Genomic DNA, 25,208 nt, shown 5'->3' with positions numbered 1-25,208 from the left:
CTACTACCTGCCACTCTCTCCAATCCCAAATCCGGGAAGAAGGTGGGGGTCCGGTGCATTGTGGATTCAGGGTGCACCCAATCCTTAGTAAGCCCAGCACTGGCCGAGACTCTGGGGGTGGGCAAGGTACCTTTGGGGGAACCCCTGCCAATCACCCAACTAGATGGGAAGTGCGCTCCCGGGGGGGAAGCCACGGTGAAGACGCGTCCCATGGACTTGGACGTTAAGAAACACTGGGAGCAGATCCAACCACTGGTAGCGCCCCACTCTGCATTCCCATGTGTGTTGGGGCTGGATTGGTTGAGGGAACATGATCCCACGGTAAAGTGGAAAGAAGGGACCGTGGAATTCACCTCCCCGGGTTGCAAGCAACACGCGCGGCCTCAACCCCCCCTGGACAAGGGGGTAGTGGCAGCGTTGGGATCCGTGGGGGAAGGGACTCTCCCTCCGGAGTACCGGGACTTTGCTGATGTGTTCGCGGAATCTGAGTGCAACCAGCTTCCCCCTCACCGAAAGACTGACTGTGCCATTGAACTAAAGAAAGGAGAGTCGCTCCCGAAAGCCAAACTCTATTCAATGAGCCCGAGGGAGATGGCTGAACTCAGGGAGTTCTTGGACAAAAATCTTGCCCGGGGGTTCATCAGACCCGCTATGTCACCCCTGGCGGCCCCGGTTCTTTTCGTGAAAAAGAAAGATGGGTCCTTGCGCCTTTGCACGGACTACCGGGGTCTGAATGCTGTTTCTACTTGTAATGCCTACCCGCTGCCTTTGATAAAAGACTTGCTTGGTCACTTGGGGAGGGCGCGGATTTTCACAAAACTGGACTTGAGGGAGGCTTACTACCGGGTCCGGATAAAAAAGGGTCACGAATATTTGACTGCTTTTAACACCCCCCTGGGGCAATTTGAGTACACCATAATGCCGTTCGGCCTCGCCGGCGCTCCGGGCGTGTTCATGAATATGATCAATGAAATTATGCATGATTTATTGTATCAGGGGGTGTTGGTGTACATTGATGATATTTTGGTGTATTCTGAAAATGTTGAGAGTCATGCAGATTTGGTCCGTGAAGTACTCCGCCGTCTGCGGAAGCACCAATTGTTTGCCAAACTTTCAAAATGTGAGTTCCACCGAGATGCGGTGGAATTTTTGGGCTTCCGGGTGTCCCAAGCAGGGGTTGAAATGGACCCGGGCAAGGTGCGGGATTTGTTGGCTTGGGAACCCCCTCGCACAAGGAGGCAGTTGCAAAGTTTCCTAGGATTTGCACATTTTTACAGAACGTTCATTCCCAGTTTCGCCAAGGTGGCTTTGCCTCTTACTGACTTGTTAAAGACGAAACAGGGGGGGAAGGCAGCGAGCCGCCCCGGTGCGCCGCTCCAGTGGACCCCCCAGTGTCAGGACGCTTTTGAGAGGTTGAAACTACTGTTTACCTCTGAGCCGGTGCTGGCCCATGCCGACCCCACCAAGCAATTCACCGTGCAAGTAGATTCTTCGGATGTAGCAATGGGGGCCGTAATCCTTCAGGAGGGGGGGGATGGGAAGTTACACCCACTGGCCTATTTGTCAAAAAAGTTCTCCGGGGCTGAAAGAAACTGGGCGATTTGGGAGAAAGAGGCGGCTGCAGTGAAATTGGCCTTATCCACCTGGAGGCATTGGTTGGAAGGGTCCACAGTCCCCTTTGTTGTATGGACGGACCACAAAAACCTCCAGGCGCTCAAGCAGCCCCGCTCGCTCTCAGCGAAACAGATGCGGTGGGCGGAGTTTTTCTCTCGGTTCAACTTCTCCCTCAAGCATCTGCCGGGCAAAATGAACTTTTTGGCGGACGCCCTGTCGCGCCTGCCCCAGTACAACAGCAAGCGCGACCCATTGGTGGATACAGTTTTTACCCCCGCCCAGCTGGGCATGGCAGCGGTGACGCGCAGCCAGGCAAAGCCTGGAACGTCTATTCCTGGGAGCTGGGTCCAAAAGGAGGTGTTACAGGACTCTGAATTCCACTCCCTCCGGCCAGACCTGACTGAGAAAGGGGGGTTGTTTTTCAAAGGCGAGCGGCTTTTTGTCCCCGCAGCGGCGCGCGGGGACGTTTTAAAACTTTGTCACGATGCAAAAACCGCTGGACATTTTGGGTTTGTGAAAACCTTGCACCTGATCCGGAGACATTACTGGTGGCCAACTCTGCGCAAGGATGTGGAAAAATATGTGCAAGGGTGCCCCACTTGCATCGTCTCTAAACCAGCAGGTGGGAAGAAAAAGGGATTGTTGCAGCCCCAACCCACCCCCTCCCGTCCGTGGACTGATGTCACAATGGACTTTATCACAGACCTGCCTCCCAGCCAGGGGAAGACTGTCATTTGGGTGGTGGTGGACGCTTTTTCCAAACAAGCCCATTTCATCCCTTGCGCTGGCTTGCCTTCTGCGGCCAAGTTGGCTTCATTGTTCGTGACCCACATACTACGGCTGCACGGGATCCCGGGGCGCCTGCTAACGGATTGGGGCCCCCAGTTCGTTGCCAAGTTCTGGCGGGAGCTCTTGAGACTGTTGGGGGTGGAGCAAGCCCTCACATCGGGCTATCACCCGGAGTCTAATGGCCAGACTGAAAGGGTGAATCAGATCCTTGAACGATACTTGCGCTGTTTTATCAACCACCAGCAGGATGACTGGGTTGCCCTGTTGCCACTAGCTGAATTTGCCTACAATAATGGGGCCCATTCTTCCACGGGTGTGTCCCCCTTTAAGGTGGTGTACGGGACTGATTTAGTGGCTGCTCCCACCTGGGAGCTGAATTCTCCCGAAGCTCCCGATGTCAATAAGTGGGCCGAGACAATTAGTGCAGGGTGGCCAACGATAGTTGCTTGCCTCAAAGACGCGAAACAAGCTTATAAAACCCAGGCAGACAAAAAAAGGGCACCTGCGCCCGTATGGAATGTGGGAGACTTGGCCTATTTGTCCACCAAGAACTTACGTTGCCAACAAAAATCAAAGAAACTTGGTCCCAAATATGTGGGGCCCTTCAAGGTTGTGAAACTGATTAATGCTGTAACTGTGGAACTAGCTTTGCCGAAAACTTACAGGAATGTGCATCCGGTTTTTCATTCCAGCCTGCTGCGGAGAGCCCCTGCCCAGGATGAGTGGCACCCCCCTCCAGCTACACCAGTGCCGATTTACATCGATAAAGACACCCACTATGAGGTCAACCAGATTCTGGACTCTCGTGTGCACAAGGGTTGTCTCCAATATTTGGTTGACTGGAAGGATTTCCCTTCAGGAGACAAAGAATGGGTTGAGGCTGTAAACGTGAAGGCGCCCCGCCTTCTCCGGGCTTTCCATCGTGCTTTCCCGGACTGCCCCCGTCCTGTAGATGCCGGCTAGGTGGGGGAGGGAAGTTAATTTTAGTGCGGAGGGATGTCAGGATTGTAGAATCTCTTGTCATAAATTAGCCTGAGTTCCTCCATGTCAGTTATATTACTTTATTGGACCTGGCGCCTGCTTGCTCCAGGCCTTGTAGTTTTCCTAGCTATAAAAATGAGTAGTGATGTTATGTTAACCTTATCTTGTTGTGGGCTCACGGGATTGTTGTCACCTCTTCAAGGTTGTGAGAATGAAATCCTGTTTATGTTACACATATGTCTTTTCTCTCCTTTTCTCTCCTGCCCCCTCCCTTGGGAACTGTCAAGTTTTGGGCGGGAGAAATGTATTGATAAGCTGGGGCAAATCTGGCCTCTGGTCAGAATTGACTTCTCAGTCTCTTGCGTATAGTACTAATCAATAAAGCTCTTTATTAAGAAGTTTGTTGTGAGTTTCCTGTACGTTTGACATGCGGGGGGGTGTATTTTTTTTTTACTTGGGGAGAGTAAACGGCAGCTCAAATGCCACCTGCTAGCTAGATTGGTCTCTCCGTTGCAACGAATCAACGCAGATTCATTGCAATGTGTGTGTGTTTTTTTAAACCTGCCTTAAAGGGAAAGGGGCTTTTTGGGAGCATGATAACGGCCACCCATTGGCTGCTCGTTTGATTGATGGCCAGGGGCAGGACAAAGCTCAGCAATATCGCTTCCTGGCTAGCGATTTTTGCCGAGACCGGAAACCTGTGGGAAATGATAGAAACGCAACTGGATTCCACTACAAAGGCAGGTATACATATCGACGAATTCCCCTATTTAAAATGGCGTTTTTTCATTCCGCAACCAATTTGCAACATAGATCCTGGTGCAGAATGGGCCCCAAAATCTCTTCAACACATTATTTTAGGGGCTCCTATGTCCGCTTTGCCACAGGGGACACTTTCCCCTATAAAACATGAGCATCTAGCCCCAATCATGTGCCTGCACCATACATATACTACCTACGTGTGTGCAGGTCCTCCTCCTCCTCCTCCTCTCCGTGAAACACTGGTCATTTTGCTGCTGAATCCATGGACAATACTTCATGTTGTGATCGGTAAATATCACCTCCTCCAAATACTCTCTATTTTCACCCCTTATTTTCTTAGCCAGTCTTGTATGTTTGTTTTTCTGGGTTTGTGTTTATTTGTTGTACCCCTTTTAATTCCTCTAAATAAAATGCATTCCATTTTTTACATCAGACTTGTTTCTTTTAACTCTAACAGAACTCTAAGATCCCAAGTTTCCCCCTTTTGCTATGTCTCCATAGTTAATTTTACTAACTAATATTAGGAGACCTGCAGTTTGGGGAAGAATCCTGCTAACTAGATATGCTGGTGATTGTACCTGAGATCTTCTGCCATGCCAAGCAAATACTCTATCACTGGGCCACAGCCCCTAAAATTGGAGAGAGAGTTGATCTGCAAGCTGGCCATTCCTTCTGTTCTGGTTGCCCCTTCTTCAGCTTCTCCTGGAAGGAAGACCCACACACACACTAGTAGCAAGGAGTTCTGCAAGCTACTTTCTAGCTCTCCAGCCATGCCAGATGCTCAGGACTCGGCAGAGCAGAAAGTGGCTCCAACTCCTGCAGAGCAGAAGGTGGCATTTGCTGGCAGGGGCTCATGGGAATTGTAGTTCATGAACATCTGAAGGACCACAGGTTGACTTCCCCTGCTTTAAGGGAAGTTCAGCAGTGGAATAGGCTGCCTAAGGAGGTGGTGAGCTCCCCCTCACTGGCAGTCTTCAAGCAGAGGTTGGATACACACTTTTCTTGGATGCTTTAGGATGCTTTGGGTTGATCCTGCGTTGAGCAGGGGGTTGGACTAGATTGCCTGCATGGCCCCTTCCAACTCTATGATTCTATGATTCTATGATATGGCACATCCAAAATGGTGTATCCTCCCCTTCTCCTCCTTTCTCTCTCCACGGGCTCCTAAGAGGATAGAAGTCCAACTAAGTCTGCCATCAGTTGCAGCACGCAAACAACTGTGGTGCCAGCTGTTGGCCAGGAAATTTCTGGAGGTTTGGAAGTGGATCCTGATGTGGGGCCATTTGAGAAGGGGAGGCACCTAATGGATGTAGAACATCACAGAGGTTTATTTATTGGCTTACGTCTTTTAGGTCCCACCTTTCTCCCAACAGGGATCCAAAGCAAGCTGGCATAATTATCCTCTCCTCCAAATTGCCCTCACAACCACCCTGTAAGGTAGTTTAGGTAGAGCGTGTGTAATTGGCCAAAAGTCTTCCAGCAAGCTTCCGAGGCAGGGCTGGGGTTCAAACCTGGGTGTAAACTGCACGGAGCTTTTATTCCAACCCCAAGTCGATTCAGTCCCTGCCCTCTACACAGAATGCAATTTCCGTTTTGTTTTGGGGCGATTTAAATTTTCCTTCTGCAGCAAGAAGGATTGATCCGGAGTGACCCTACCTTTATTGTGCAATATCTTGGAGTGCTTTTAATGCTCAATATATTTTAAAATCGCATTGTTTTGAATCTGGGCTCTCCTCCGTGGTAGGGAACTCATGATTGGCCACAAGTGGTCATGTGATAAGCCTGCCTTAAAGGAGAAGCCCCTAATTTCTCTCAACTTCTGTTGGATTTTTTTTTCTGCCTTCTTCGATCCTCTTACCCACCCCCCTTCAAGAAAAGAAAGAATTTTTTCCTCCCTCCTCTGTCTTCTTGGATCCTCTCCCCCTTCAAGAAAACAGAGAAAGAGTCTCCATTTGCCCCCCCCTCTTCTGAGCCTCCCTAACCACGTGCAGAAGACTTTCCTGTTTCAATGGGGAGGGGGTGAGGGGAAGACCTGAGTTCAAAGCGATCTGAATTCAACAGGATTGACAATGGAATAAAGAAAGTAAGTGCAGACTCTGTCCTGGTTTCCTGGATCCTTATGCAAGATCTATAGTGCACATGATTCAACAGCATATATAAAGAATAGCCAGCAAGGAGCACCAGAGGAGATATGTAGTTAACATCTTTAGACTAAGAACATCCTGGTATTTTTAATACCTCCAGTATCCTGATTGGCTCAATTGGAGACTTCCTGTTCCTTTGAGCACACTTCCTCCTTGCCTGCCTCCAGAACAGGCTGGATAAACAGAACAGTTTGACGTGACTCTCTCTCCCTTTCCTCCTCTCTCTCCTCTCCCTATACAAAGTTGCTTCTTTTCACAATAAAACTCTTTTATTCTTTTAAGCAGATTGCCCTACGCCTATTTGCATATTTAAAATCTGCCTACAGATCCAACCCCCTACACCAGGGGTAGTCAAAACTGCGGCCTTCCAGATGTCCATGGACTACAATTCCCATGAGACCCTGCCAGCGAATGCTGGCAGGGGCTCATGGGAATTGTAGTCCATGGACATCTGGAAGTCTGCAGTTTGACTACCTCTGCCCTACACAATGCAGGCTCTCCAAACGAACCTTTGATGAATCAAGAGGGGCCCAAATGGGAAATAAAGAACTTCTTGCCACATGGCTGTCAGATTTGGGGAAAGTTTCACAAACGTATTGCGAATGTATTCACCGGGATTGTTCGTTCACAACTGGCAACGTTTTCACCTAGCAACAATCTTTTCAACTTAAGTACACAACATACCGTTTTCTGCCTTCAGCCGCTTTCCCCCTGCCCAGCATCCAGACTTTCTCCTCTGAACAATCCATCCAAATGACCTCAATGCCCCCCCAAAAACGCTGCCCCTTTTTTGTCCGACTAACAATCGGTGATGATGTTAGCACAGCTTGTGAATGCCACCACACAAACAAAGACCAATGGGCTCACTTTGTTCTAAAAAAAAGGAGGAGGTCTGGCTACTTTGCTCGAGAACACATGAAGAGACACGCTGTGAAATTATCAGATCAACAGTTCCAAATTCTGACACGTTTCTACAGTATAATTTAGAGGGGAGGGTTCGGTTTGACTCTGTGATTCAACAATGCCAAGCTTGTCTGTAACGGGAGGAGTACAATTATGCCGAAGGGCTGCACAGCCAGAATTTTTAAAATAAAAATTGCTGGTGAAATTTTAGATCTGAAATTATTTCCACCCCAGGCTGATGTTCTGCTCTTTTATAAATATATATATATACGTCTCCAAGCCAGATACAAAAACACTTTAAAATCCGGAACACCACTGTAGTTAATATTTGTAACATAAATAAAATGCGAAAAGGGTGGTGGGAGGAGCTGGGCCTCATCACATACCTGATTTGCCTTCCATCCAATGAACGACCAAACAGGTAGCTTGTCCCACCCTGGCTGCATCCCCATCCAGTGCCAGACTTCTCTACTCGACTGGCTGCTAGAGTAAGTCAGCCAGGGAGCATGAGCTGGGAGGAAGGGAGGAGGGCCTGGGGCCACGATTGGTGGCCTCCAGAAGGTTGGCCAGCTGGGGAACAGGGCCTGGCAGGGAATGGGGATGAGCCCTGGCTTCACTGGCACATGGGGGGCAAGGAAGCCATGACCCCTGCCAGTGCTCCCCGCGCCCCTCCAGACCTTGGCAGGCCTGCCTGGTTCAGGGGGGAGAGAAATCTAGTGCCCGTTGTATTTTTTCTACAGTGGACTTTTCTGCTAGTAACATGTTATTAAAAAACAGCCCTAGGTAAAGTAGTTCCAAAATTATGCTGTGTCACAGTCAGGTGTGCACGTATGTATACATATGTGTGTGTGCACACGTGTGTGTGTAAAAGGTAAAGGTATCCCCTGTGCAAGCACCGGGTCATGTCTGACCCTTGGGGTGACGCCCTCCAGCGTTTTCATGGCAGACTCAATACGGGGTGGTTTGCCAGTGCCTTCCCCAGTCCTTACCGTTTACCGCCCAGCAAGCTGGATACTCATTTTACCGACCTCGGAAGGATGGAAGGCTGAGTCAACCTTGAGCCGGCTACTGGGATTGAACTCCCAGCCTCATGGTCAGAGCTTCAGACAGAATGACAGCTGCCTTACCACCCTGTACCACAAGAGGTTCATGTGTGTGTGTGTGTGTGTGTGTGTGTGTCACACACACATATATATACACAAATATATATACACACACATACACAAGTTCATATATATATATATATATATGAACAAACTGCAGATGCCACAAATGACGACTTATGAGCAATGCTTTCTATTCTTCTCCGAAGAACATAGCGCAATAAAAATCCTCTGCCAAAAATAACCCAAGCTCTGTGCCAGGAAAAACTGGATTTGATTCCTTCCAGCCATTGTGCAAATTAAGTCCCATTTCAGATATTTGCTTATTTTTTTCTCTCCTAGGTAACCCTGCAATATGGATTCAGATGGGTAGCCATGTCAGTCTGAAGCAACAGAACAAAGTTTTAATTTGGTTTCAGAGCAAAGTTTAGTTCACTTCTAAGAGTGCTTGCATGCTAAAGCATATGCCCCAAACCCTCTCTCAGCCTCCCCTCCCTCACAGGGTGTCTGTTGTAGGGAGAGGAAAGGGAAGGCGACTGTAAGCCACTTTGAGACTCCTTTGGGTAGAGAAAAGCAGCATATAAGAACCAGCTCTTAAACTTGCCAGTCTTAAAAGAGCCACTGGACTCAAACTTTGTTCTAATATGTAATATGTCATTCTGCAGAAGAGTGGAAGAAGTACCAAGTCCAGGTGAAGAATTCAACAGCCTGAATGTTTCAGTGCCCTTCAGAACTCTTCATTCAAGATGTGTAACTCTGCACCTGAACTCTGTGCTTCTTCCGCTATTAGGCAGTGTCACCCTAACAAGGTACAAAAGTCCAGAAATGGCACTTAACAGCAAATTCAAGGCTAGATGTGAAATATATTCAAGGGGTTCTGTGGGGCACTCAGACATTCAGGACACTGACCCAAATGCACCCAAATGCTGTACTTTTACTGCTGTTCCACAGAATTATATATCTTTAGCCAGGATGCCATAAAAGGTAGATCAATCAGGGCCATTCCGCACAAGGATCAATGTTGCCAATTGGTTTCACAAAGCGGAAACGCTATTTTAAATAGCGGAATCTCGGCGTTCCGCATACCTGCATTTGTAGTGGAATCCAGTAGCGTTTCATTTTTCCCCACAGGTTTCGGGTCTCGCAGGAATCGCTAGAAAGGAAGTGATTTTTTTCTGTGCTTGTTCCCGCACCTGGCCGTCAATCAAACGGAACAGCCAATGGGCGGTTGTTGTAATGCTCCCGAAAAGCCCCTTTCCCTTTAAGCACAGTCAAAAACACACACACACACACATTGCAACAACTATGCCTTCATTCCTCGCAACGTAGAGACCCATCTAGCTGGTGTGTGAGCTGGCGAGTCATCGTTACTACGCACCCCCGAGTGGAAAAAAAATACCCCCCCGCACGGGCGCAATTTTTGGCCGAAATTAAAGGGAACTGGCAAACAGGGGGCTGTGTTGTGCTTGGGGACTTAGGGGAGCTTTAAAGCAGTTCTGTGGAGAGACTGTAGCCGGAGAAGCCTCGCTGGGTGAATCAAGCCTCGCTGGTTCGTTGTTTTCTGCTCGCTCTGAGAAAAAAAATGGCGATCGCTTTGCCGGAAGTTCAGAGGAGAGAGCCAGGGGGAGGGACTTTGTTGCAACCGCTACATTGAGAACGCACAGGTCTTTTTCACAAGTGTTGCAGGTTGTTGGCAAGAGTGTAGCGATTTTCTGAGGGTGAATCCACTTTTCCCGATTCCCTGGAAATCGCTACAACAAAGCAATTTTGGCACTAATATTGCAGGAGTGTTGCAGATTGCTCACGACGTCGTGCGGAACGTAGTTTTAGTGGCGAAAACAAAATGTAATACTGTGTCGTCTGGAGATCAGCTGTAATAGTGGAAGATCTCCAGGTGCCACATGGAGGTTGGCAACCTAGGTACATCATTGAGTCCAACCTACAAAGCAGCTATTTTATTCGGGGAAACTGATTCCTCTAGTCCGGAGATGAGCATTAGTTCTGAGAGACTGCAAGTTGGCATCCCTACTCAGTAGACCAGGTTCTCTCAACCAGGGTTTTGTCGAGCCCTGGGGTTCCTTGACTGCCCTGGAAGGGTTTTTAACTCACCCCCCCCCTCCCAAAATGGCCAATGATGGGCCTGGAGGGGGTGGGAAGGGGAGGAGCCCTGGGTGGGCATGGACACGGCTCGCTCCCCTTCCAAGGGTTCTTGAAACCTGAATAATGTTTCAGGGGTTTCTCAACGATAAAAAGGCTGAGAAAGGCTATAGCAGAACAAAGTCTGAGTTTAATTCTGGGTATAAACTTTCATCTGGCAAAGTGTGCATGGACACAGATGCTTGTACCCAGAATTAAATTATATTGGTCTTTAAGGTGCCCCTCGATTCGGACTTTGTTCTGCTACTTCAGACCTACATGGCAACCCACCCGAATCTATCCCTAGCAGTGTGCTCTTCCCAATATATAAAAGCTTGTCACACTGTTTAACAGAGGATCAGACTTAAGCTGGAAATCAAATCAGACTTAAGCTGGAGAGCCAGCTTTGTGTCATGGTTAAGAGTGGCAGCTTCTAATCAGGCAAGCTGGGTTTTATTCCTGCTCCCCCACATGCAGCCAGCTGGGTGACCTTGGGTTCGCCACAGCACTGATAAAGCTGTTCTGACCGAGCAGTGATATCAGGGCTCTCTCAGCCTCACCCACCTCACAGGGTGTCTGTTGTGGGGAAGGCGAATGTAAGCTGCTTTGAGACTCCTTTGGGTAGAGAAAAGCGGCATATAAGAACCAACTCTTCTTCTTCTAAAAGATCTGAGCGCTCCTGACCAATTTCCTATTACAATACAGGATTTTAATATACAGTAGAACAGAAGGGACAACATACGTCCGTTTCTGCATGTCTGCACTTATGCTGATTTTAAAATCAGAGTCCAGTAGCACCTTTAAAATCAACAAAGATTTATTCAGGGCGTGAGCTTTCGAGTGCAAGCACTCTTCGTCAGACTATGATTTTAAAAGAAACCAAAAGTGACATTTAAAAGGAAGAGCAAAATGGGAGGGAAAAGTGACTTGTGGATCGTTAGACAGTTGTTCAACCTTCAGATTACCCAAATGCTCAGTCGTTCTCAGCTCCACCAGGGAGAAAACAGGAGGGGTGTGTGCTCTGACACTGAAAAGCTAACAAATATTTCCTTTTCACTGCCCACTATCTTTCTGCACCTTTGCATAATGGACTTCCCCTCAACACCACTGAACACATTCATGTCTTCACCCTCTATATCAAAGTCCGCCTAGGCTTCATTGAGGAGCTGTTAGCACCTAGATGCAAGAGATAATTTGGTGAATGGGCTCTGCAGACAACCTGCCTTTATTATGAGATGCTTAAATGCAATCTGGGCGATGACCCCTCCCTCCTCTGCTCCAGCCCCCCTTTAAGTCAAACAAACATGGCAAACCAATTAGCAGGTAGATAACAAAGAGGGCTTACATTTTAAACCGAGCCATTCTCCGAGGGGGTGGGCAGGGCAGGGGAATGCCTCAAAACAGTGAATTGCACATGCCAGAATCACAAAAGCTTTCCGGGGGTTGTTGGTTCACTGGAAGGTGCCAGTGCTTTGACTGTTGCACCTTGCGCTAACATTTCAATGTGTTGGCTTCCTTATTAGCTCTCTTGCAGGCAAGGAACAAGGTGTCATGTTAGAAGTAAATGACTTCTATCATTCTATCATCATGACTTCTGTCATTCTAAAGCAGGGGCAGTCAAACTGCGGCCCTCCAGATGTCCATGGACTACAATTCCCATGAGCCCCTGCCAGCATTCGCTGGCAGGGGCTCATGGGAATTGTAGTCCATGGACATCTGGAGGGCTGCAGTTTGACTACCCCTGTCCTAAAGGATCTTTCCCCTTCCATCTAGGGAGGCTCACCTGTGTTGTCCAAGTCACAAATTATTTTTATTGTTACTACGATCACCATCATATTTATCATCATCGTCAAGCCTGAATTCTCTTTAGAACCGAAATTCCAAGCCAGGGGTCTCTGGACCCCTGGGGGTCCGCAAGAGCTTTGGAGGGGGTCCGTGGCCTTTCACCTCCTGCCTTCATGAACCAGCCAGAGCTGGGGAATCAGCCGCTTCTATGGCTCCCCCTCCTGAATATGAGTGAATTCTTGCGTGGTTTCTGCACCTGGGAGGGGACAGAGTCTGCACAGCTACTCCCATCTTAAACTACTACCTGCCTCCGCCCCCCCCCCCCCAGTCCTCCTCAAGCCTGCCTGTTAACTCAGGTGGTGAAGTAATTTTTAGTGGCATGGCATTTCTGGGAGTTCTGTGGTGGGGAAGTGTGGCCAGCTGACATCACTTCTGGGAATACTCGCAGTCTGAAAATTATTTCAGGGGCTCCTCCTCGGTCAAAACATGGGGAAAGGCTGCCCTGGAAGCTCAAATGTCTAAATTGAGGCTCTTGTGCCTTGGTCACATTATGAGAAGACAATCGCCGCTGCAAAAGACAATACTGTGGGGGGAGTTGAAGACAGCAGGAAAACAGGGAGACCCCACAGGGGATGGATTCAGGTGGGTCTGAAGCAGCATAATAAATGAGCCCAGAGCACCTTTCGGATCGACCAAGTTCTATTCAAGGGACAGGTTTTAATGTTCATGCACAGAATCATAGAGTTGAAAGGGACCTCCTGGGTCATCTAGTCCAACCCCCTGCACCATGCAGGACACTCACAACCCCATCGCCCATCCACTTCTACAAACATAAAAATGGATTGACACCATCTAGGAAGCCAGGGCTGTTAACAATAAACCATTTCCGAAGTCATCAATTCATAGGGTCACCTTAAAGCAGGCTTTCTCAACCAGGCTTTCATGAAACCCCAGGGCAGGGGTAGTCAAACTGCGGCCCTCCAGATATCCACATGGACTACAATTCCCATCAGCCTCTGCCAGCGAATTGTAATCCAAATGCTTGCAGGGGGTCATGGGAATTGTAGTCCATGGACATCTGGAAGACCACAGGTTGACTACCCCTGATCTAAACAACAGCAAGGGTATGGACGACACAGATCTGAAAACAGAAATCTCAAACAGAGCTGAAACAAAGGACAACCTTTTAAATATGATACATTAGCCCTGGCCCTGATAGCCCAGCCAAATCTGATCCTGTCAGAACTCAGAAGCTAAGCAAGGCCAACCCAGGCTAGTATTTGGATGGGAGACCTCGTAGGATCTGGGTGGTAGTTCCTCCAGAACACCAGGGGTCATGACACAGAGGCAGACAATGGCAAACTAACTCTGAATGTCCCTAGGTCGGCTGCCAACCCTTGGATCTCCTGGCTGTGCTATACACGTGTCATACAATGAATAAATGATAAATGATAAATGATATTAAGCCACTATTAAGTGGCTTAATAGAAACTCCTTCATCTTGAGTATACTTACCATAGTTGGTGACAATACAGGTAACAGAACCTGTTCCTTTATCACTGCATCTTTATGACCATTTCACTACCTTACCTTCCTATTTACCTGTGCTAAAAGCTCTCTTAAATAATTCCAGACTGCACAGCTTGAGGAAATCCAAAAGCCTTCCTAACCTCATTAGGAAAGCCATTCTGTAAGGGGGGAGAGCACAATAGAGCACACAAGAATTGCTTTTTTCCCCATTTGCAGGATGGTACCTGCAGAAGGTACAGCTGGGATGAGCAAAGCTGTTGTGGTGGGGCATCAGCTGGGAGGCGGTCCTGCAGATATGAGTAAGGCCATGAATGGCTTAGGATGTGAAAGTACCTTGAAACCGAGCTCAGTAATTGATGGGCAGCCATTGGCAACATGGTGACCGTGAAGAGGTGGGATCCCACCAACATTTCTTGCCAGTACTCAAGATGGAGTCACCTTGTCACCCCAACTCTGAGTCAATATTTAGTCATACCACGTAAAAAAGGAACTAGTGATCAAGGACAGTGTTATGTCTGTGGGCATTTGGACACTGATACAAATGAGGGCTTCTGCCCGCCAAGGAACTAACCAATCAAAGGAACCTGATCGCTTTGCTAGAGCCAATCAGATTGCTCTGCTTAGGGCCACTCGGATTGCTTCGCTTAGGGGCCAATCGGATTGCTCTGCTTAATGGCCAATTGGATTGCTTAGATTGCTCCTCTAGGGCCAATCAGATTGCTCTGCTTAGAGCCAATCAGAGGCAGCAGCTGGCTGCCTGAAAGGTATAAAAGTGCATGGGTTTGCCTGTTTTTCTCTGTTCAGTATTTGGAGTCTGTTGCGGGAGTTGCTAAATAAAAGGAGCTGTTCTGAAGAATTGGAGTCTGTGATTAATGGTTTACCAGTTAACCAGCATGCCCTGCAGCCTGAGAGATCTACCCAGCAACTGCTGACAAAACCAGACTACTTTTTTCCTATTGGTGGAATATCCCCCACTCAGAGTCAATTGTAGCCCTTGCTCAGGATACTGTACCCCCATCCTTCCCTTCAGGCCTGCTGTGAAGGAAGCCTCTAGCCTCAACTGACTGAAGAGAGGAATGCATGCGTTTCTCCCTCTCTTTCTCTGACTGTGTCATGCTGAGGGGCAGCCTGAGTGATGCAGGTGTGTCTGTGGGCCACTTACAGTTTTCTAGAGCCCATTCCAACAAAACCGCTGAAGTGATATCACACCTCCCTATGAATTGTTAGAAATGGTTTTACCTTGGGGTTTTCAGCAATTCCTACAGGAAACTGACGTCACTTCCAGGTTTTCCCAAAAGAGGTGTCCCAGCAATGACCCATCATCTCCACTCTGCCATGGAAGCTTGCTGGGAGACATTGGGGCTATCACACATATCACACACTCAGCCTATCCTACCTCACAGGATTGTTGTGAGGAAAAGATGGGAGAAGAGAATGATGGGAAGTGTTTTCTCACTAGGAGAAAGGCATCCTAGACATAAAGCGGATAAATCAATAAATAATGCTTCACCAGGACCGATTATGCATGGTCTGGAATGCCCATGATGGCAGCAACAGGGCTTTTGGGGAAAATCCCCGATTATGCATGACATTGCCTCCATCTGAGGCCTGGCCCGACACAGGCCCTCAGAAGACCCACGTTAAGAAAACACGGATTCTTCTGCGGGCCAGCATCCACCACGGGTGCAGGCGAGGCCTAGGTCGGGCTAGGTCGGGCTAGCCCTGTGCATAGTTGGAAGAGCTGGAGGGGAGCATGCCCCTGATCCCCCCTGCCGCCGATGCTATGACTTCCAGCCCCGCGTTGCATGTGTAGGGCCAATGCGTTGGTGCAGCCAGCTTGGGCCAGGGGAGCCCCTCCCCCATGCATAAATGGGGAACGGTGGAGCTTTTTGCCCCGCCGCAACAGAACGGCAGCATCCCGGCATAGATGCTGCCGTGCATAATGGGTCCAGCTGAATTCTGGCATTTCAAGCCTTTCCTTTGCTTCTCCTTTAGAAACTCCTTGGTACAAAATCGTAATAAGGCACATGGTTTAAACTTAGGGGACGTAAGGGCCTAAACAAATTTTGCAACTGCCATTGTAAATTTAAGGTCCCTATCACCATATTTGTTTGTTTGTTTATTGCAGGGGTATTCAAACTGCATGAGCCTCTTGTGGCGCAGAGTGGTAAGGCAGCCGTCTGAAAGCTTTGCCCATGAGGTTGGGAGTTCAACCCCAGCAGCCGGCTCAAGGTTGACTCAGCCTTCCATCCTTCCGAGGTCGGTAAAATGAGTACCCAGCTTGCTGGGGGGTAAACGGTAATGACTGGGGAAGGCACTGGCAAACCACCCCGTATTGAGTCTGCCATGAAAACGCTAGAGGGCGTCACCCCAAGGGTCAGACATGACTCAGTGCTTGCACAAGGGATACCTTTACCTTTACCTTTATTCAAACTGCGGCCCTCCAGATGTCCGTGGACTACAATTCCCAGGAGCCCCTGCCAGCGAATGCTCCTGGGAATTGTAGTCCACGGACATCTGGAGGGCCGCAGTTTGACTACCCCTGGTTTATTGTTTGATTTGTATACTGCCCCTCTTGGACTGGCCATTTCAGGGCTGTGAAACTCAAGAAAATACATGACATTTGAACAATAAATAATACATAATAAGAAACATCCTAAATTCAAGTTACTACTAAATGGAAAGTTTAAAAATGTTGCCTGCTGCTGTTGTCTGTTTGGTGCTGCAACATAAGAGCAACTAAGTCGTGAGGAATAGGAGGGGCAGGGGGACATGTGGGAATGGGGGGATGAGGGGAGGTAGGCCCAGTTTGGTGTATAGTTTAGTTCCAGGTTCATGCTTCTCATTGGTCTCAAAAAAAAGGTATTATCTCAGATTCTGTAATGCTGCAGCTCTGGGTTGGAAATCCCTGGAGATTTGGGAGGTGGAGCCTGGGTGTGCCAGGAACTCCAGGGGGGTATAATGCCACAATACACCCCCCCCCCTCCAGTGTAGCCATTTCCCCCGGGGAACACAATAGTGTTGCCAGCTCTGGGTTGAGAAATATCTGGAGATCTGGGGGGTGTAGCCTGGAGAGCGCAAGGTTTGGGGAGGGGAGTGCCTAATGCCACGGAGTGCCTAATGCCTAATCATAGTGCCTAATGCCATGGAGTCCACCTTCCAAAGATACCACTTTCTCCAGTTAAACTGAGCCCTGTCACCTGGAGATGAGTTGAAATTGCAGGAGATCACCAGCCACCACCTGGAGGTGGCAACGCGAAGGGAGATCCAAACAGTGGCTCCAATTAATGAAGTTCCAGTCTCAACACATGACTTTGCCTTTCTATTATATCATTTTGGTGCTGTAATAAAAATGCAAAGTCATATGTTGAATTTTATTAATGTGAGCCACTTTTCAGATCTTCCTTCTCGTCATGTTCTCTGGATCCAACCTGAACTCTTCATTGGATTTGCCACCTGGAGGCTGACAGCTCTAGCTGGCAACCCTACTTACCCCCCACAGGTGTTGGGATATGCAAGATCTGCAACGTGCGTAACTGAGCAGAATTTAAAGGGTGTCCTGCAGGGGGCATCAGAGGAGATGTATATTTAGCATAAATAGGCATCTTAATGATCTTCATGTTATCTCCTCCAGTGTCCTGTTTCGGGTTGCGCCCTCCGGCGCGCTTCAGCCACTTTGGCGAGTCCCAAAGCTAAAGGCAGGCAGCCTGCGCCGCGGAGAGGAGGGGAGGGGCATCGGCGGCGTACCATGCATGGTACAGAGGCGTACCATGCATACCATGCAGGTGCAGAGCTTTGCACTTATGTGTGGGCACTGGCTGGCACCCCTCCCTCCATGGCACTGGCCACCTCAGGCTTTGGTGCTTGCAGGAGCACGCAACCCTAATCCTGATTGGATCAACAGAATACTTCCTTCCTTTTGAGAACATTTCCTCCCCGCTTGCCTCCAGAGCAGCAGTTGAACAGAAGAACAACTGCAGACAACAGCTATCTAGATCTCTTTCTCTCTCCCTCTGTCTATACATAGCTGCTTCCCTTCTGAATGAAACCTATTTTATTCTTAAAGTGGACTGGTGCTCCTCCTTCTCTGCATATTCAAACTCTTTCAACAGCAATTTCCACCCCTCAAATCTCCAGATATTTCCCAAACGGGAGTTGGCAACACTGTCCTGCCATGACATGTCACGCCCACACCAGAAATCAATATGTTAGCAAGCTAGAACTCTCCTCTTCTTAAGACTTCCAACACCAAGCCTAACTTCTTTTCTGCAGCAACAAATGCAAAAAGGGTTTAATCCATTTTCTTTATTTAGGGAAATCTCGGCTTTTAAGCACAGGGCCTGCAATAAAATAAGGCATTTTATAAATTACCTCCATGCCTTATGTTGAAGGGCATTCCTTAAATGCGAACTGCAATTACCTCCCAGCACAGAAATGGCTTGCAGATGAGGCATTACTGTTACAGCTCTGATTACTGTGAATTCATACTGACTTACACTTCCCCAAGAAACTTCCTTTTTTCTCTGCTAAAAGGCTACGAGCAGAACAAGAATAAACAGAGCTTTAATATGTGATGGATCTCCTTGATCAAAGCACCTTCATCATTAGATCTACGCAACGTTTAAAATGAGGATGACGTAACAAGGCTAAGATCCAAGCGTAAACATGAAAGGTCCCCATAACACAGTTGGCACATCGTTCAAGCAGGTTATAAGTGCTATTTCCCCCCCTTTCTCTGTTCAACATGCGCCACGTTTGAAAAGCTTTTAGAATACTTCAGAAGGTCTTCCTGTAGCTGAAATACTTCACATAAAAGGAATTTTTATTCATTCATCTCAGGTTACATCTCAGCCTCTAGCGTGACACATATTGAAAACTTGGGTTTTGGGACGGTGGAGTTGATCTAACAACAGGAGTGAAGCTGAAATACAATATCAGGGTGATGGGTTGGTGTGATGGATCATCTTGTGGCCTGAGAACTCTGCTTGTTCCAATATTGGCAGAAGACCACAGGCAAATGACTCATGTTTCTCCTATTCTTTATACATATACATAGCATACTCTTGCTTGCAGAGATACACTCTTTTGGCACAGTAACACACCTTGCCTAGTAAGATTCCTGCAGAACTATACCAGTGATTTTGAAAGGATGTTTATTCCCTTGCAGAAGGGGAGGGAGAGAGAGACACAGAGAGACAGAGACTATGGCCAAAATCTTCATGGCTTGTGGACTCATATGGGAGGGGCAGCCCTGTAATTACAGCTCAGGGTGTGAAGGGCTTTGGGTTAAATCAGCACCCTGGACTGACCTCAAAAACAGGCAACCATGGTAAACACTTTAAAAGGACCTTATTATGATTAGGGCTGCCAGGTCCCCCCCTGACCCCTCCAGGCTGAAAATTTTTGGAATGGATCCTGGAGAGGACAGGACCTCAGTGGAGTACAGTACCATAGAGCAGGGGTAGTCAACCTGTGGTCCTCCAGATGTCCATGGACTACAATTCCCAGGAGCCCCTGCCAGCATTCGCTGGCAGGGGCTCCTGGGAATTGTAGTCCATGGACATCTGGAGGACCACAGGTTGACTACCCCTGCCATAGAGTCCATCTTCTAAAGCAGGGATTTAAAACAGAGGTTCTGCCCAACTCAAACAAAAGAACCCCAGGGATTCTGCAGCCCAGAGGTTGGCAACTCTAGCAATGCAGTTGTTAATTTAATATGCACCAGTCAAATGTAAGGGGGGATAAGACGTGTCCATTCTGGTGACGTAGGAGGAGAGGAGTGGTCTTGTGACATCACTTCCTGTGATGTGGCAGTGGGACGTGACTTGGTCACATATGGTGGGAGTGTCTGGATGACATCACATCTGGTGGTATGTCTCTTCTGGTGATATGTCTCTTTCCAGGGGCATGGCAGGGAGGCGCGGCCAGATGACTTCATTTCTGGGATGAAATCTAGTCCAACCCCCTGCTCAATGCAGGATCAGCCCAAAGCATCCTAAAGCATCCAAGAAAAGTGTGTATCCAACCTTTGCTTGAAGACTTCCAGTGAGGGGGAGCTCACCACCTCCTTAGGCAGCCTATTCCACTGCTGAACTACTCTGACTGTGAAAATCTTTTTCCTGATATCTAGCCTATATCGTTGGATCAGCATATCAGGAACCAGCCATGTCCGAGAAGGAGTATATAAAAAACTGCTAAATTCCGGTGTGAAAAATTATCCAATAGTCATTATTGGTTGAAACATGTATATTGCACTTTTTCTCATGGTTCAAAGTGACTTACAATAGTATTTGCAAATCTTTTCAGTTAAGAACAAAATAAAATAGCAATACAAATCTCTCTGTATAAAAATGTAAACAATGGTTCTCTATAAAAAGGATAATCTTTAACAATAAAGATAATGTAAAGGTATGAGTCATTGTGACGTGATTCCACTTTTGTGACGTCAGTAAAGAATGCAGGCCTCTGGGCAGCCTGCCTAACCGTGGAGTTGGTGCCTAGTTCCTGTTGCCAAGGGAATGGTTCTCTTTCTGAGGATTTCTCTGAGTCCCTCTCATATCTATATGGGACAGAATGCATGACACTGGGTCACTTCTAATGGGTCAATCTATTATTCATAGTGGGCAATCTGAGGTAATTTCAGAACTAACAAGATGAAGTCTGGAGACACAATGTAGAAGGTTGGATCAACGGTCTATTTAGTGTATGGTGACCGGGGCTCACACGCTGGGTGCCATACTTGATGGGAGAGCACTGGGCCCTATCAGGCCCCTACAAGCAGTGGGAGCCACACACCCGAACTTGCCAGTATCCAATGACACCTGTCCCAGTAGGTGAAGAATGATTCAGTAGTGTATGTGCTGGCCATAGGCCACTTGGCCCCCCAACACTGTGGACCCAAAGCTGGATGCAGTGGCTGCTCACATCGGACGGAGAGATGGCCAACAGCCACCCAGTGTATACCACAAGGTCAAAAAGAAAAGATTCCCCCACCAAACGGTACAAGAGGAAGAGACTCACGGCTTTTTTTCCAGCTGAGAAAAAAGCATTCTTGGCCTCCTTGGTTGCCTACTTCTTCTTCTTCTTTTAAAGACAGGATCAAATAACACTCCAAAAGTTGTTCACCAAGGTTTTTTACCAAGTTGCTCTGGGCAACAGGACCCACCCTATCCAGAGTAGGTACCCCAAGACCTCTAGGACATCGCTGACCAGCATCACCTCCGTCTTGTCCGGATTCAACTTCACTGTGTTCCCCCCGCCCCTGAACCACAACCTTAGACCGAGACAGAAAGTTCTGGGGCTTACTCAGAAACATTTTTAAAAGCTTGCTGTCACTCACCTATTTATTATTATTGTTTATTTGGATGATTTGGATGCTGCCTAACCATAAAGCCTACTCAACATGAGCCAGCCTGGTGTAGTGGTTAGGAGTGCGGACTTCTAATCTGGCGAGCTGCGTTTGATTCCCTGCTCCTCCCCTACATGCAGCCAGCTGTTCTGATGGAGCAGTGATATCAGGGCATGGATCAGCGCAACGAGGTGGATCAAAGGCTGCCAAAGTGGGAAGTGTCCCGGTGGAATGGAGGCGGCCAAAGGCATGCCTAGCCACCCCTCTAACGCAGCTCTCAAAACACACAGATGGGGCCAGATGTATCCCTTATCAGGGCAATTCTGGTTGGTTGGACAGCATCAGAATTCAAGGATAAATACCTTCCCCAACCATTATCACTTCAGTTTTACTTAGAATCATAGGATCCTAGAGTTGGAAGGGACCTCATGGGTCATCTAGTCCAGCCCCATGCACTATGCAGGACACAAAATCCTATCGCTCATCCACTGTTACCTGCCATCCCTTTGAACCTTCACAGAATCAGCCTCTCCGTCAGATGGCTCTCCAGCCTCTGTTTAAAAATTTCCAAAGATGGAGAACCCACCACTTCCCGAGGAAGCCTGTTCCACTGAGGAACCGCTCTAACTGTCAGGAACTTCTTCCGGATGTTTAGACGGAATTTCTTTTGAATTAATTTCATCCCATTGGTTCTGGTCCGTCCCTCTGGGGGGGAATACTTTACTGTATCCTCTGCTACTTCCACTCAGCAGAATTTACTTCTTACAAGGAAGTTTGATGTACAGGACATCAATCTCAGTAGCCTCAGATTCCATATCTATAACTGTGGTCTGGCCCAAGAAGAAGAAAAAGGGTTTTTATCCCCTGCTTTTCACGATTCAAAGGAGCCCCCAGTGACTTACAATCACCTCCCCTTCCTCTCCCCGCAACAGATACCCTGTGAGGTGGGTGAGGCTGAGAGAGCTCTGACAGAACTGCTCTGTGATAACAGCACTAAGAGAACTGTCACTGGCCTGAGGTCATCCAGCTGGCTGCACGTGGAAGAGCAGGGAATCAAACCCGGCTCTCCGGATTAGAGGCCACGGCTCTTAACCACGACACCACGCCAGCCAAATCAAAGCTGGTGCCAAGATTCACTATATCAAGGGAGGCCAAACCGTGGCTCTCCAAATGTTCTTGGACTACAGTTCCCATGAGCCCCTGCCAATTGGCCACCCCTGCTCTGTACATTAGGCCTTTATTGGCATTATGCAGAAAGAGAGTCCAGTTGACAAGATGTATAACAGTAATACATACAGCAAATAAGAATTCAGTTCATACCATCACTACAACTCTGTCGAGCAAACTGAACGCTCTGTAGCAGGGGTAGTCAAACTGTGGCCCTCCAGGTGACCATGGACTACAACTCCCATGAGCCCCTGCCAGCATTCGCTGGCAGGGGCTCATGGGAATTGTAGTCCATGGACATCTGGAGGGCCGCAGTTTGACTACCCCTGCATCTAGCTACCTTCCCCATTCACCCCTGCTCTACCACTTGATGCAGCTAATAACTGGGTAGGGGGGCTGAAAATCAACAAGGAGAGGAAACATTCAGCTGTGATGCCCAGCAAGCCAAATCGCAACCAGATATATCCCTTTTGGATTCCTGAAATTTCATCCCCATATGCAGAGAGCGTGCCGCGTCAAAGAAAAGAGGGGTGATCGCTATGCGTGGTAAATGCTTCAATGCTCCCAGTCCACGGGAACTGAGCTCTGTGGGCAGCAGCCAAAAGGCCCCTCCCAGGGACTAGACGCAGGGCACGTCCCAGGCACTCCAGGCAAAAGGAATTAAAGTTGCAATCCTGGGTGGAAAGGAACAGACTGGCAAGCCCCCCACCCCACCCCCCTCAATCACACAGTGGATGCTTCAGGCAAGGATAACCTCCATTGAACTCTGTGGGGCTGGCTTCTGAGTCAACTTGCCTCTGAAGAAACAGCCTCTGCCAACCACAATCTTGAAGGGACTATTGGACTTTTGGGGAGCGTGACCATGCAAAGGATCGGATCACCCGATTGCTGCATTGTGCTTCTCCCCAGCTCAGCAACCACCAAATGCTTTCCCTTCCCCACATACTGTTCACAGAATCACAGAATCACAGAGTTGGAAGGGGCCATACAGGCCATCTAGTCCAACCCCCTGCTCAATGCTGGATCAGCCCACAGCATCCTAAAGCATCCACGAAAAGTGCGTATCCAACCTTTGCTTGAAGACTGCCAGTTCCCCACATTTGCACAGCCTCAGAAATAAAATTGCACTGTTGTGATATTTTGACAGGCAAGTTCTATAACCTGATGCCAGTCGGGCGAAGGAAAAGCACTTACAATCACACAGATCAGAGAATCTACTGAGAGTCGAGAGATCAGAGAATCTAGAAGCTGTGTTCCCCACCACCACCACCAACACACACACACACCTTTTTAAAGGCATCCGTTTGAATTTAGCACCTGACCCCATCTCTGAGGTGCTTCCCCAGTCACAGCGACCAGCATGCCAAGTATTACAGCCCAGCCGTCACAGATCCGGCGTTTCATATCTTTCAAGCGCATCTTTGTTTCGAACAAAACCCAAAACAGCCGTGGCAACTCTGCGCAAAGGCAGCCTCCTGACCCTGCCTGCAAGTTGAAAGAAGACAGCGTGGATTGCCATTCTGCCAGTGAAGACGACTTATTATTCAACGCGGGTAAGGAATCGACCCAGACTGGACTCTGGTGCCAGTTCAAACATGCAGAACTTGTTTGTCATTTCGGACGGTGCGTTTCCAACAAAATATACACCGGCTGCCCCTATCAGACTTCCCTTCTCCCACTGCACAGCAGTTCAGACAAATCCCCTCCCCTCGAGCTAAAGAATAGTTTCTTGTCAAGCCAATCCATCTCCTCTTCTCGAAGAAAGGAATATCGTAGGCTCCCTTCCCCAGGAGCAAATGTTGCCCATGGAGCTAAGGCAGATCGATTCCCACCCACCCACCCCCCACCCGCCAGCCCACCCTGTCTGCTTGCCCCCTTCTCGACACCAAACAAAACACCACGTTGCATTTCCAAAGGATCGGGAGAGATGCTGCTTCCCTACCTGAGAAGTCAGAAGAACTCTCCGCAAACTTGCCGGAAACTGTCCAGCACATGATCCCTATGAACAAGACAGGGGAGAAGGCAGCGGGCAGGATGTTCATCCTCAGCTACCCTGGACTATCTGTTGTTTTCTTGACAAAAACCTTTTCTCCCGGGCAGTCGAACCCCTTCTCATTGCAGGAAGATCCCCGGGGCTCCCATGGCAGGGACTGATCGCAGCTGGAAAAGCTTGGGAAACCTCTGGCTAAGTTCACACTGAACTCTCTTTCGCTAGGAGGGAAGAGATCCCAGAGTGAGTGAAACGAAGGAGACAAACCTACCTGGTCCTTGGTGGCGTTCCCAGGGTCCTAAAGCCCCATTCTTCCTATCCAGCACGAGAGGGAAAGTTCTGTCAAAGTTTCTCTGTTATGAACTGATGTCTGGAAAACATGGGGGGGGAAGGCCTGTTTCTAACCTGCTTGGTTAGAGCAAGACGATATATTAAAAAAGGAAGCCAGAGTATCGGGAATCCAATGTACCCTATCACCAAAGACACTATAATTTTACGAAGCCATTCCTGCATTGTTTATAACTCAAAATATTGCAATTTGTACAAACAGGATTTATATTCAGAAATTACACGTGTGTTACAAGTTGAACGGCCAAAGTCTTTTGGTTTCAAAAATATTTTGATTGAAGATGCTGAGAAGGGCTGTGGTTGAAGAATATGGCTGTTTATAATTGTTGATTATTGTAGAAAGGGGCGGAGCCATGTAGAACACCCCAGTTCTAGAATTCTTTTTCAAGCCATTCAACAGGAGGAGAAATCCTTCCTTAATTCCATTCAAAACCACCATTCTGGTGTAAATGGTGCCATGCTTTTTTCCAAACATACACACCTATACATTATAAAAACTGAAAACTCTTAGTTATACAACTCACCAACAGGAGGAATAAACCTTCATCGATCTCATTCAGAATATTCTAGCCATAAATATCTGAAAGAAACATAATTGTAGAAACTTA

At 48.2% G+C, this 25,208-nt stretch overlaps 1 protein-coding gene across 2 annotated transcripts in view; it reads right to left on the bottom strand.

The window, feature by feature from the left end:
• Window positions 1-24,493, bottom strand: part of LOC143827472 (protein eva-1 homolog C-like) — a 161,926-nt gene extending 137,433 nt beyond the window's left edge. The window contains exon 1 of one of the 2 annotated variants that reach the window (XM_077317044.1): window positions 24,205-24,493. In XM_077317044.1, the coding sequence (XP_077173159.1) occupies window positions 24,205-24,304 (100 nt within the window). In that variant the 5' untranslated portion in view covers window positions 24,305-24,493. The remainder of the gene's footprint in view (window positions 1-24,204) is intronic. The other variant, XM_077317054.1, reaches the window with a different exon arrangement.
• Window positions 24,494-25,208: the final 715 nt, after the last annotated feature.

The sequence above is a fragment of the Paroedura picta genome, chromosome 1 (genome assembly GCF_049243985.1).
Source record: "Paroedura picta isolate Pp20150507F chromosome 1, Ppicta_v3.0, whole genome shotgun sequence".
Lineage (NCBI taxonomy): Eukaryota > Metazoa > Chordata > Lepidosauria > Squamata > Gekkonidae > Paroedura > Paroedura picta.
This window is presented reverse-complemented; position numbering and strand designations above follow the sequence as displayed.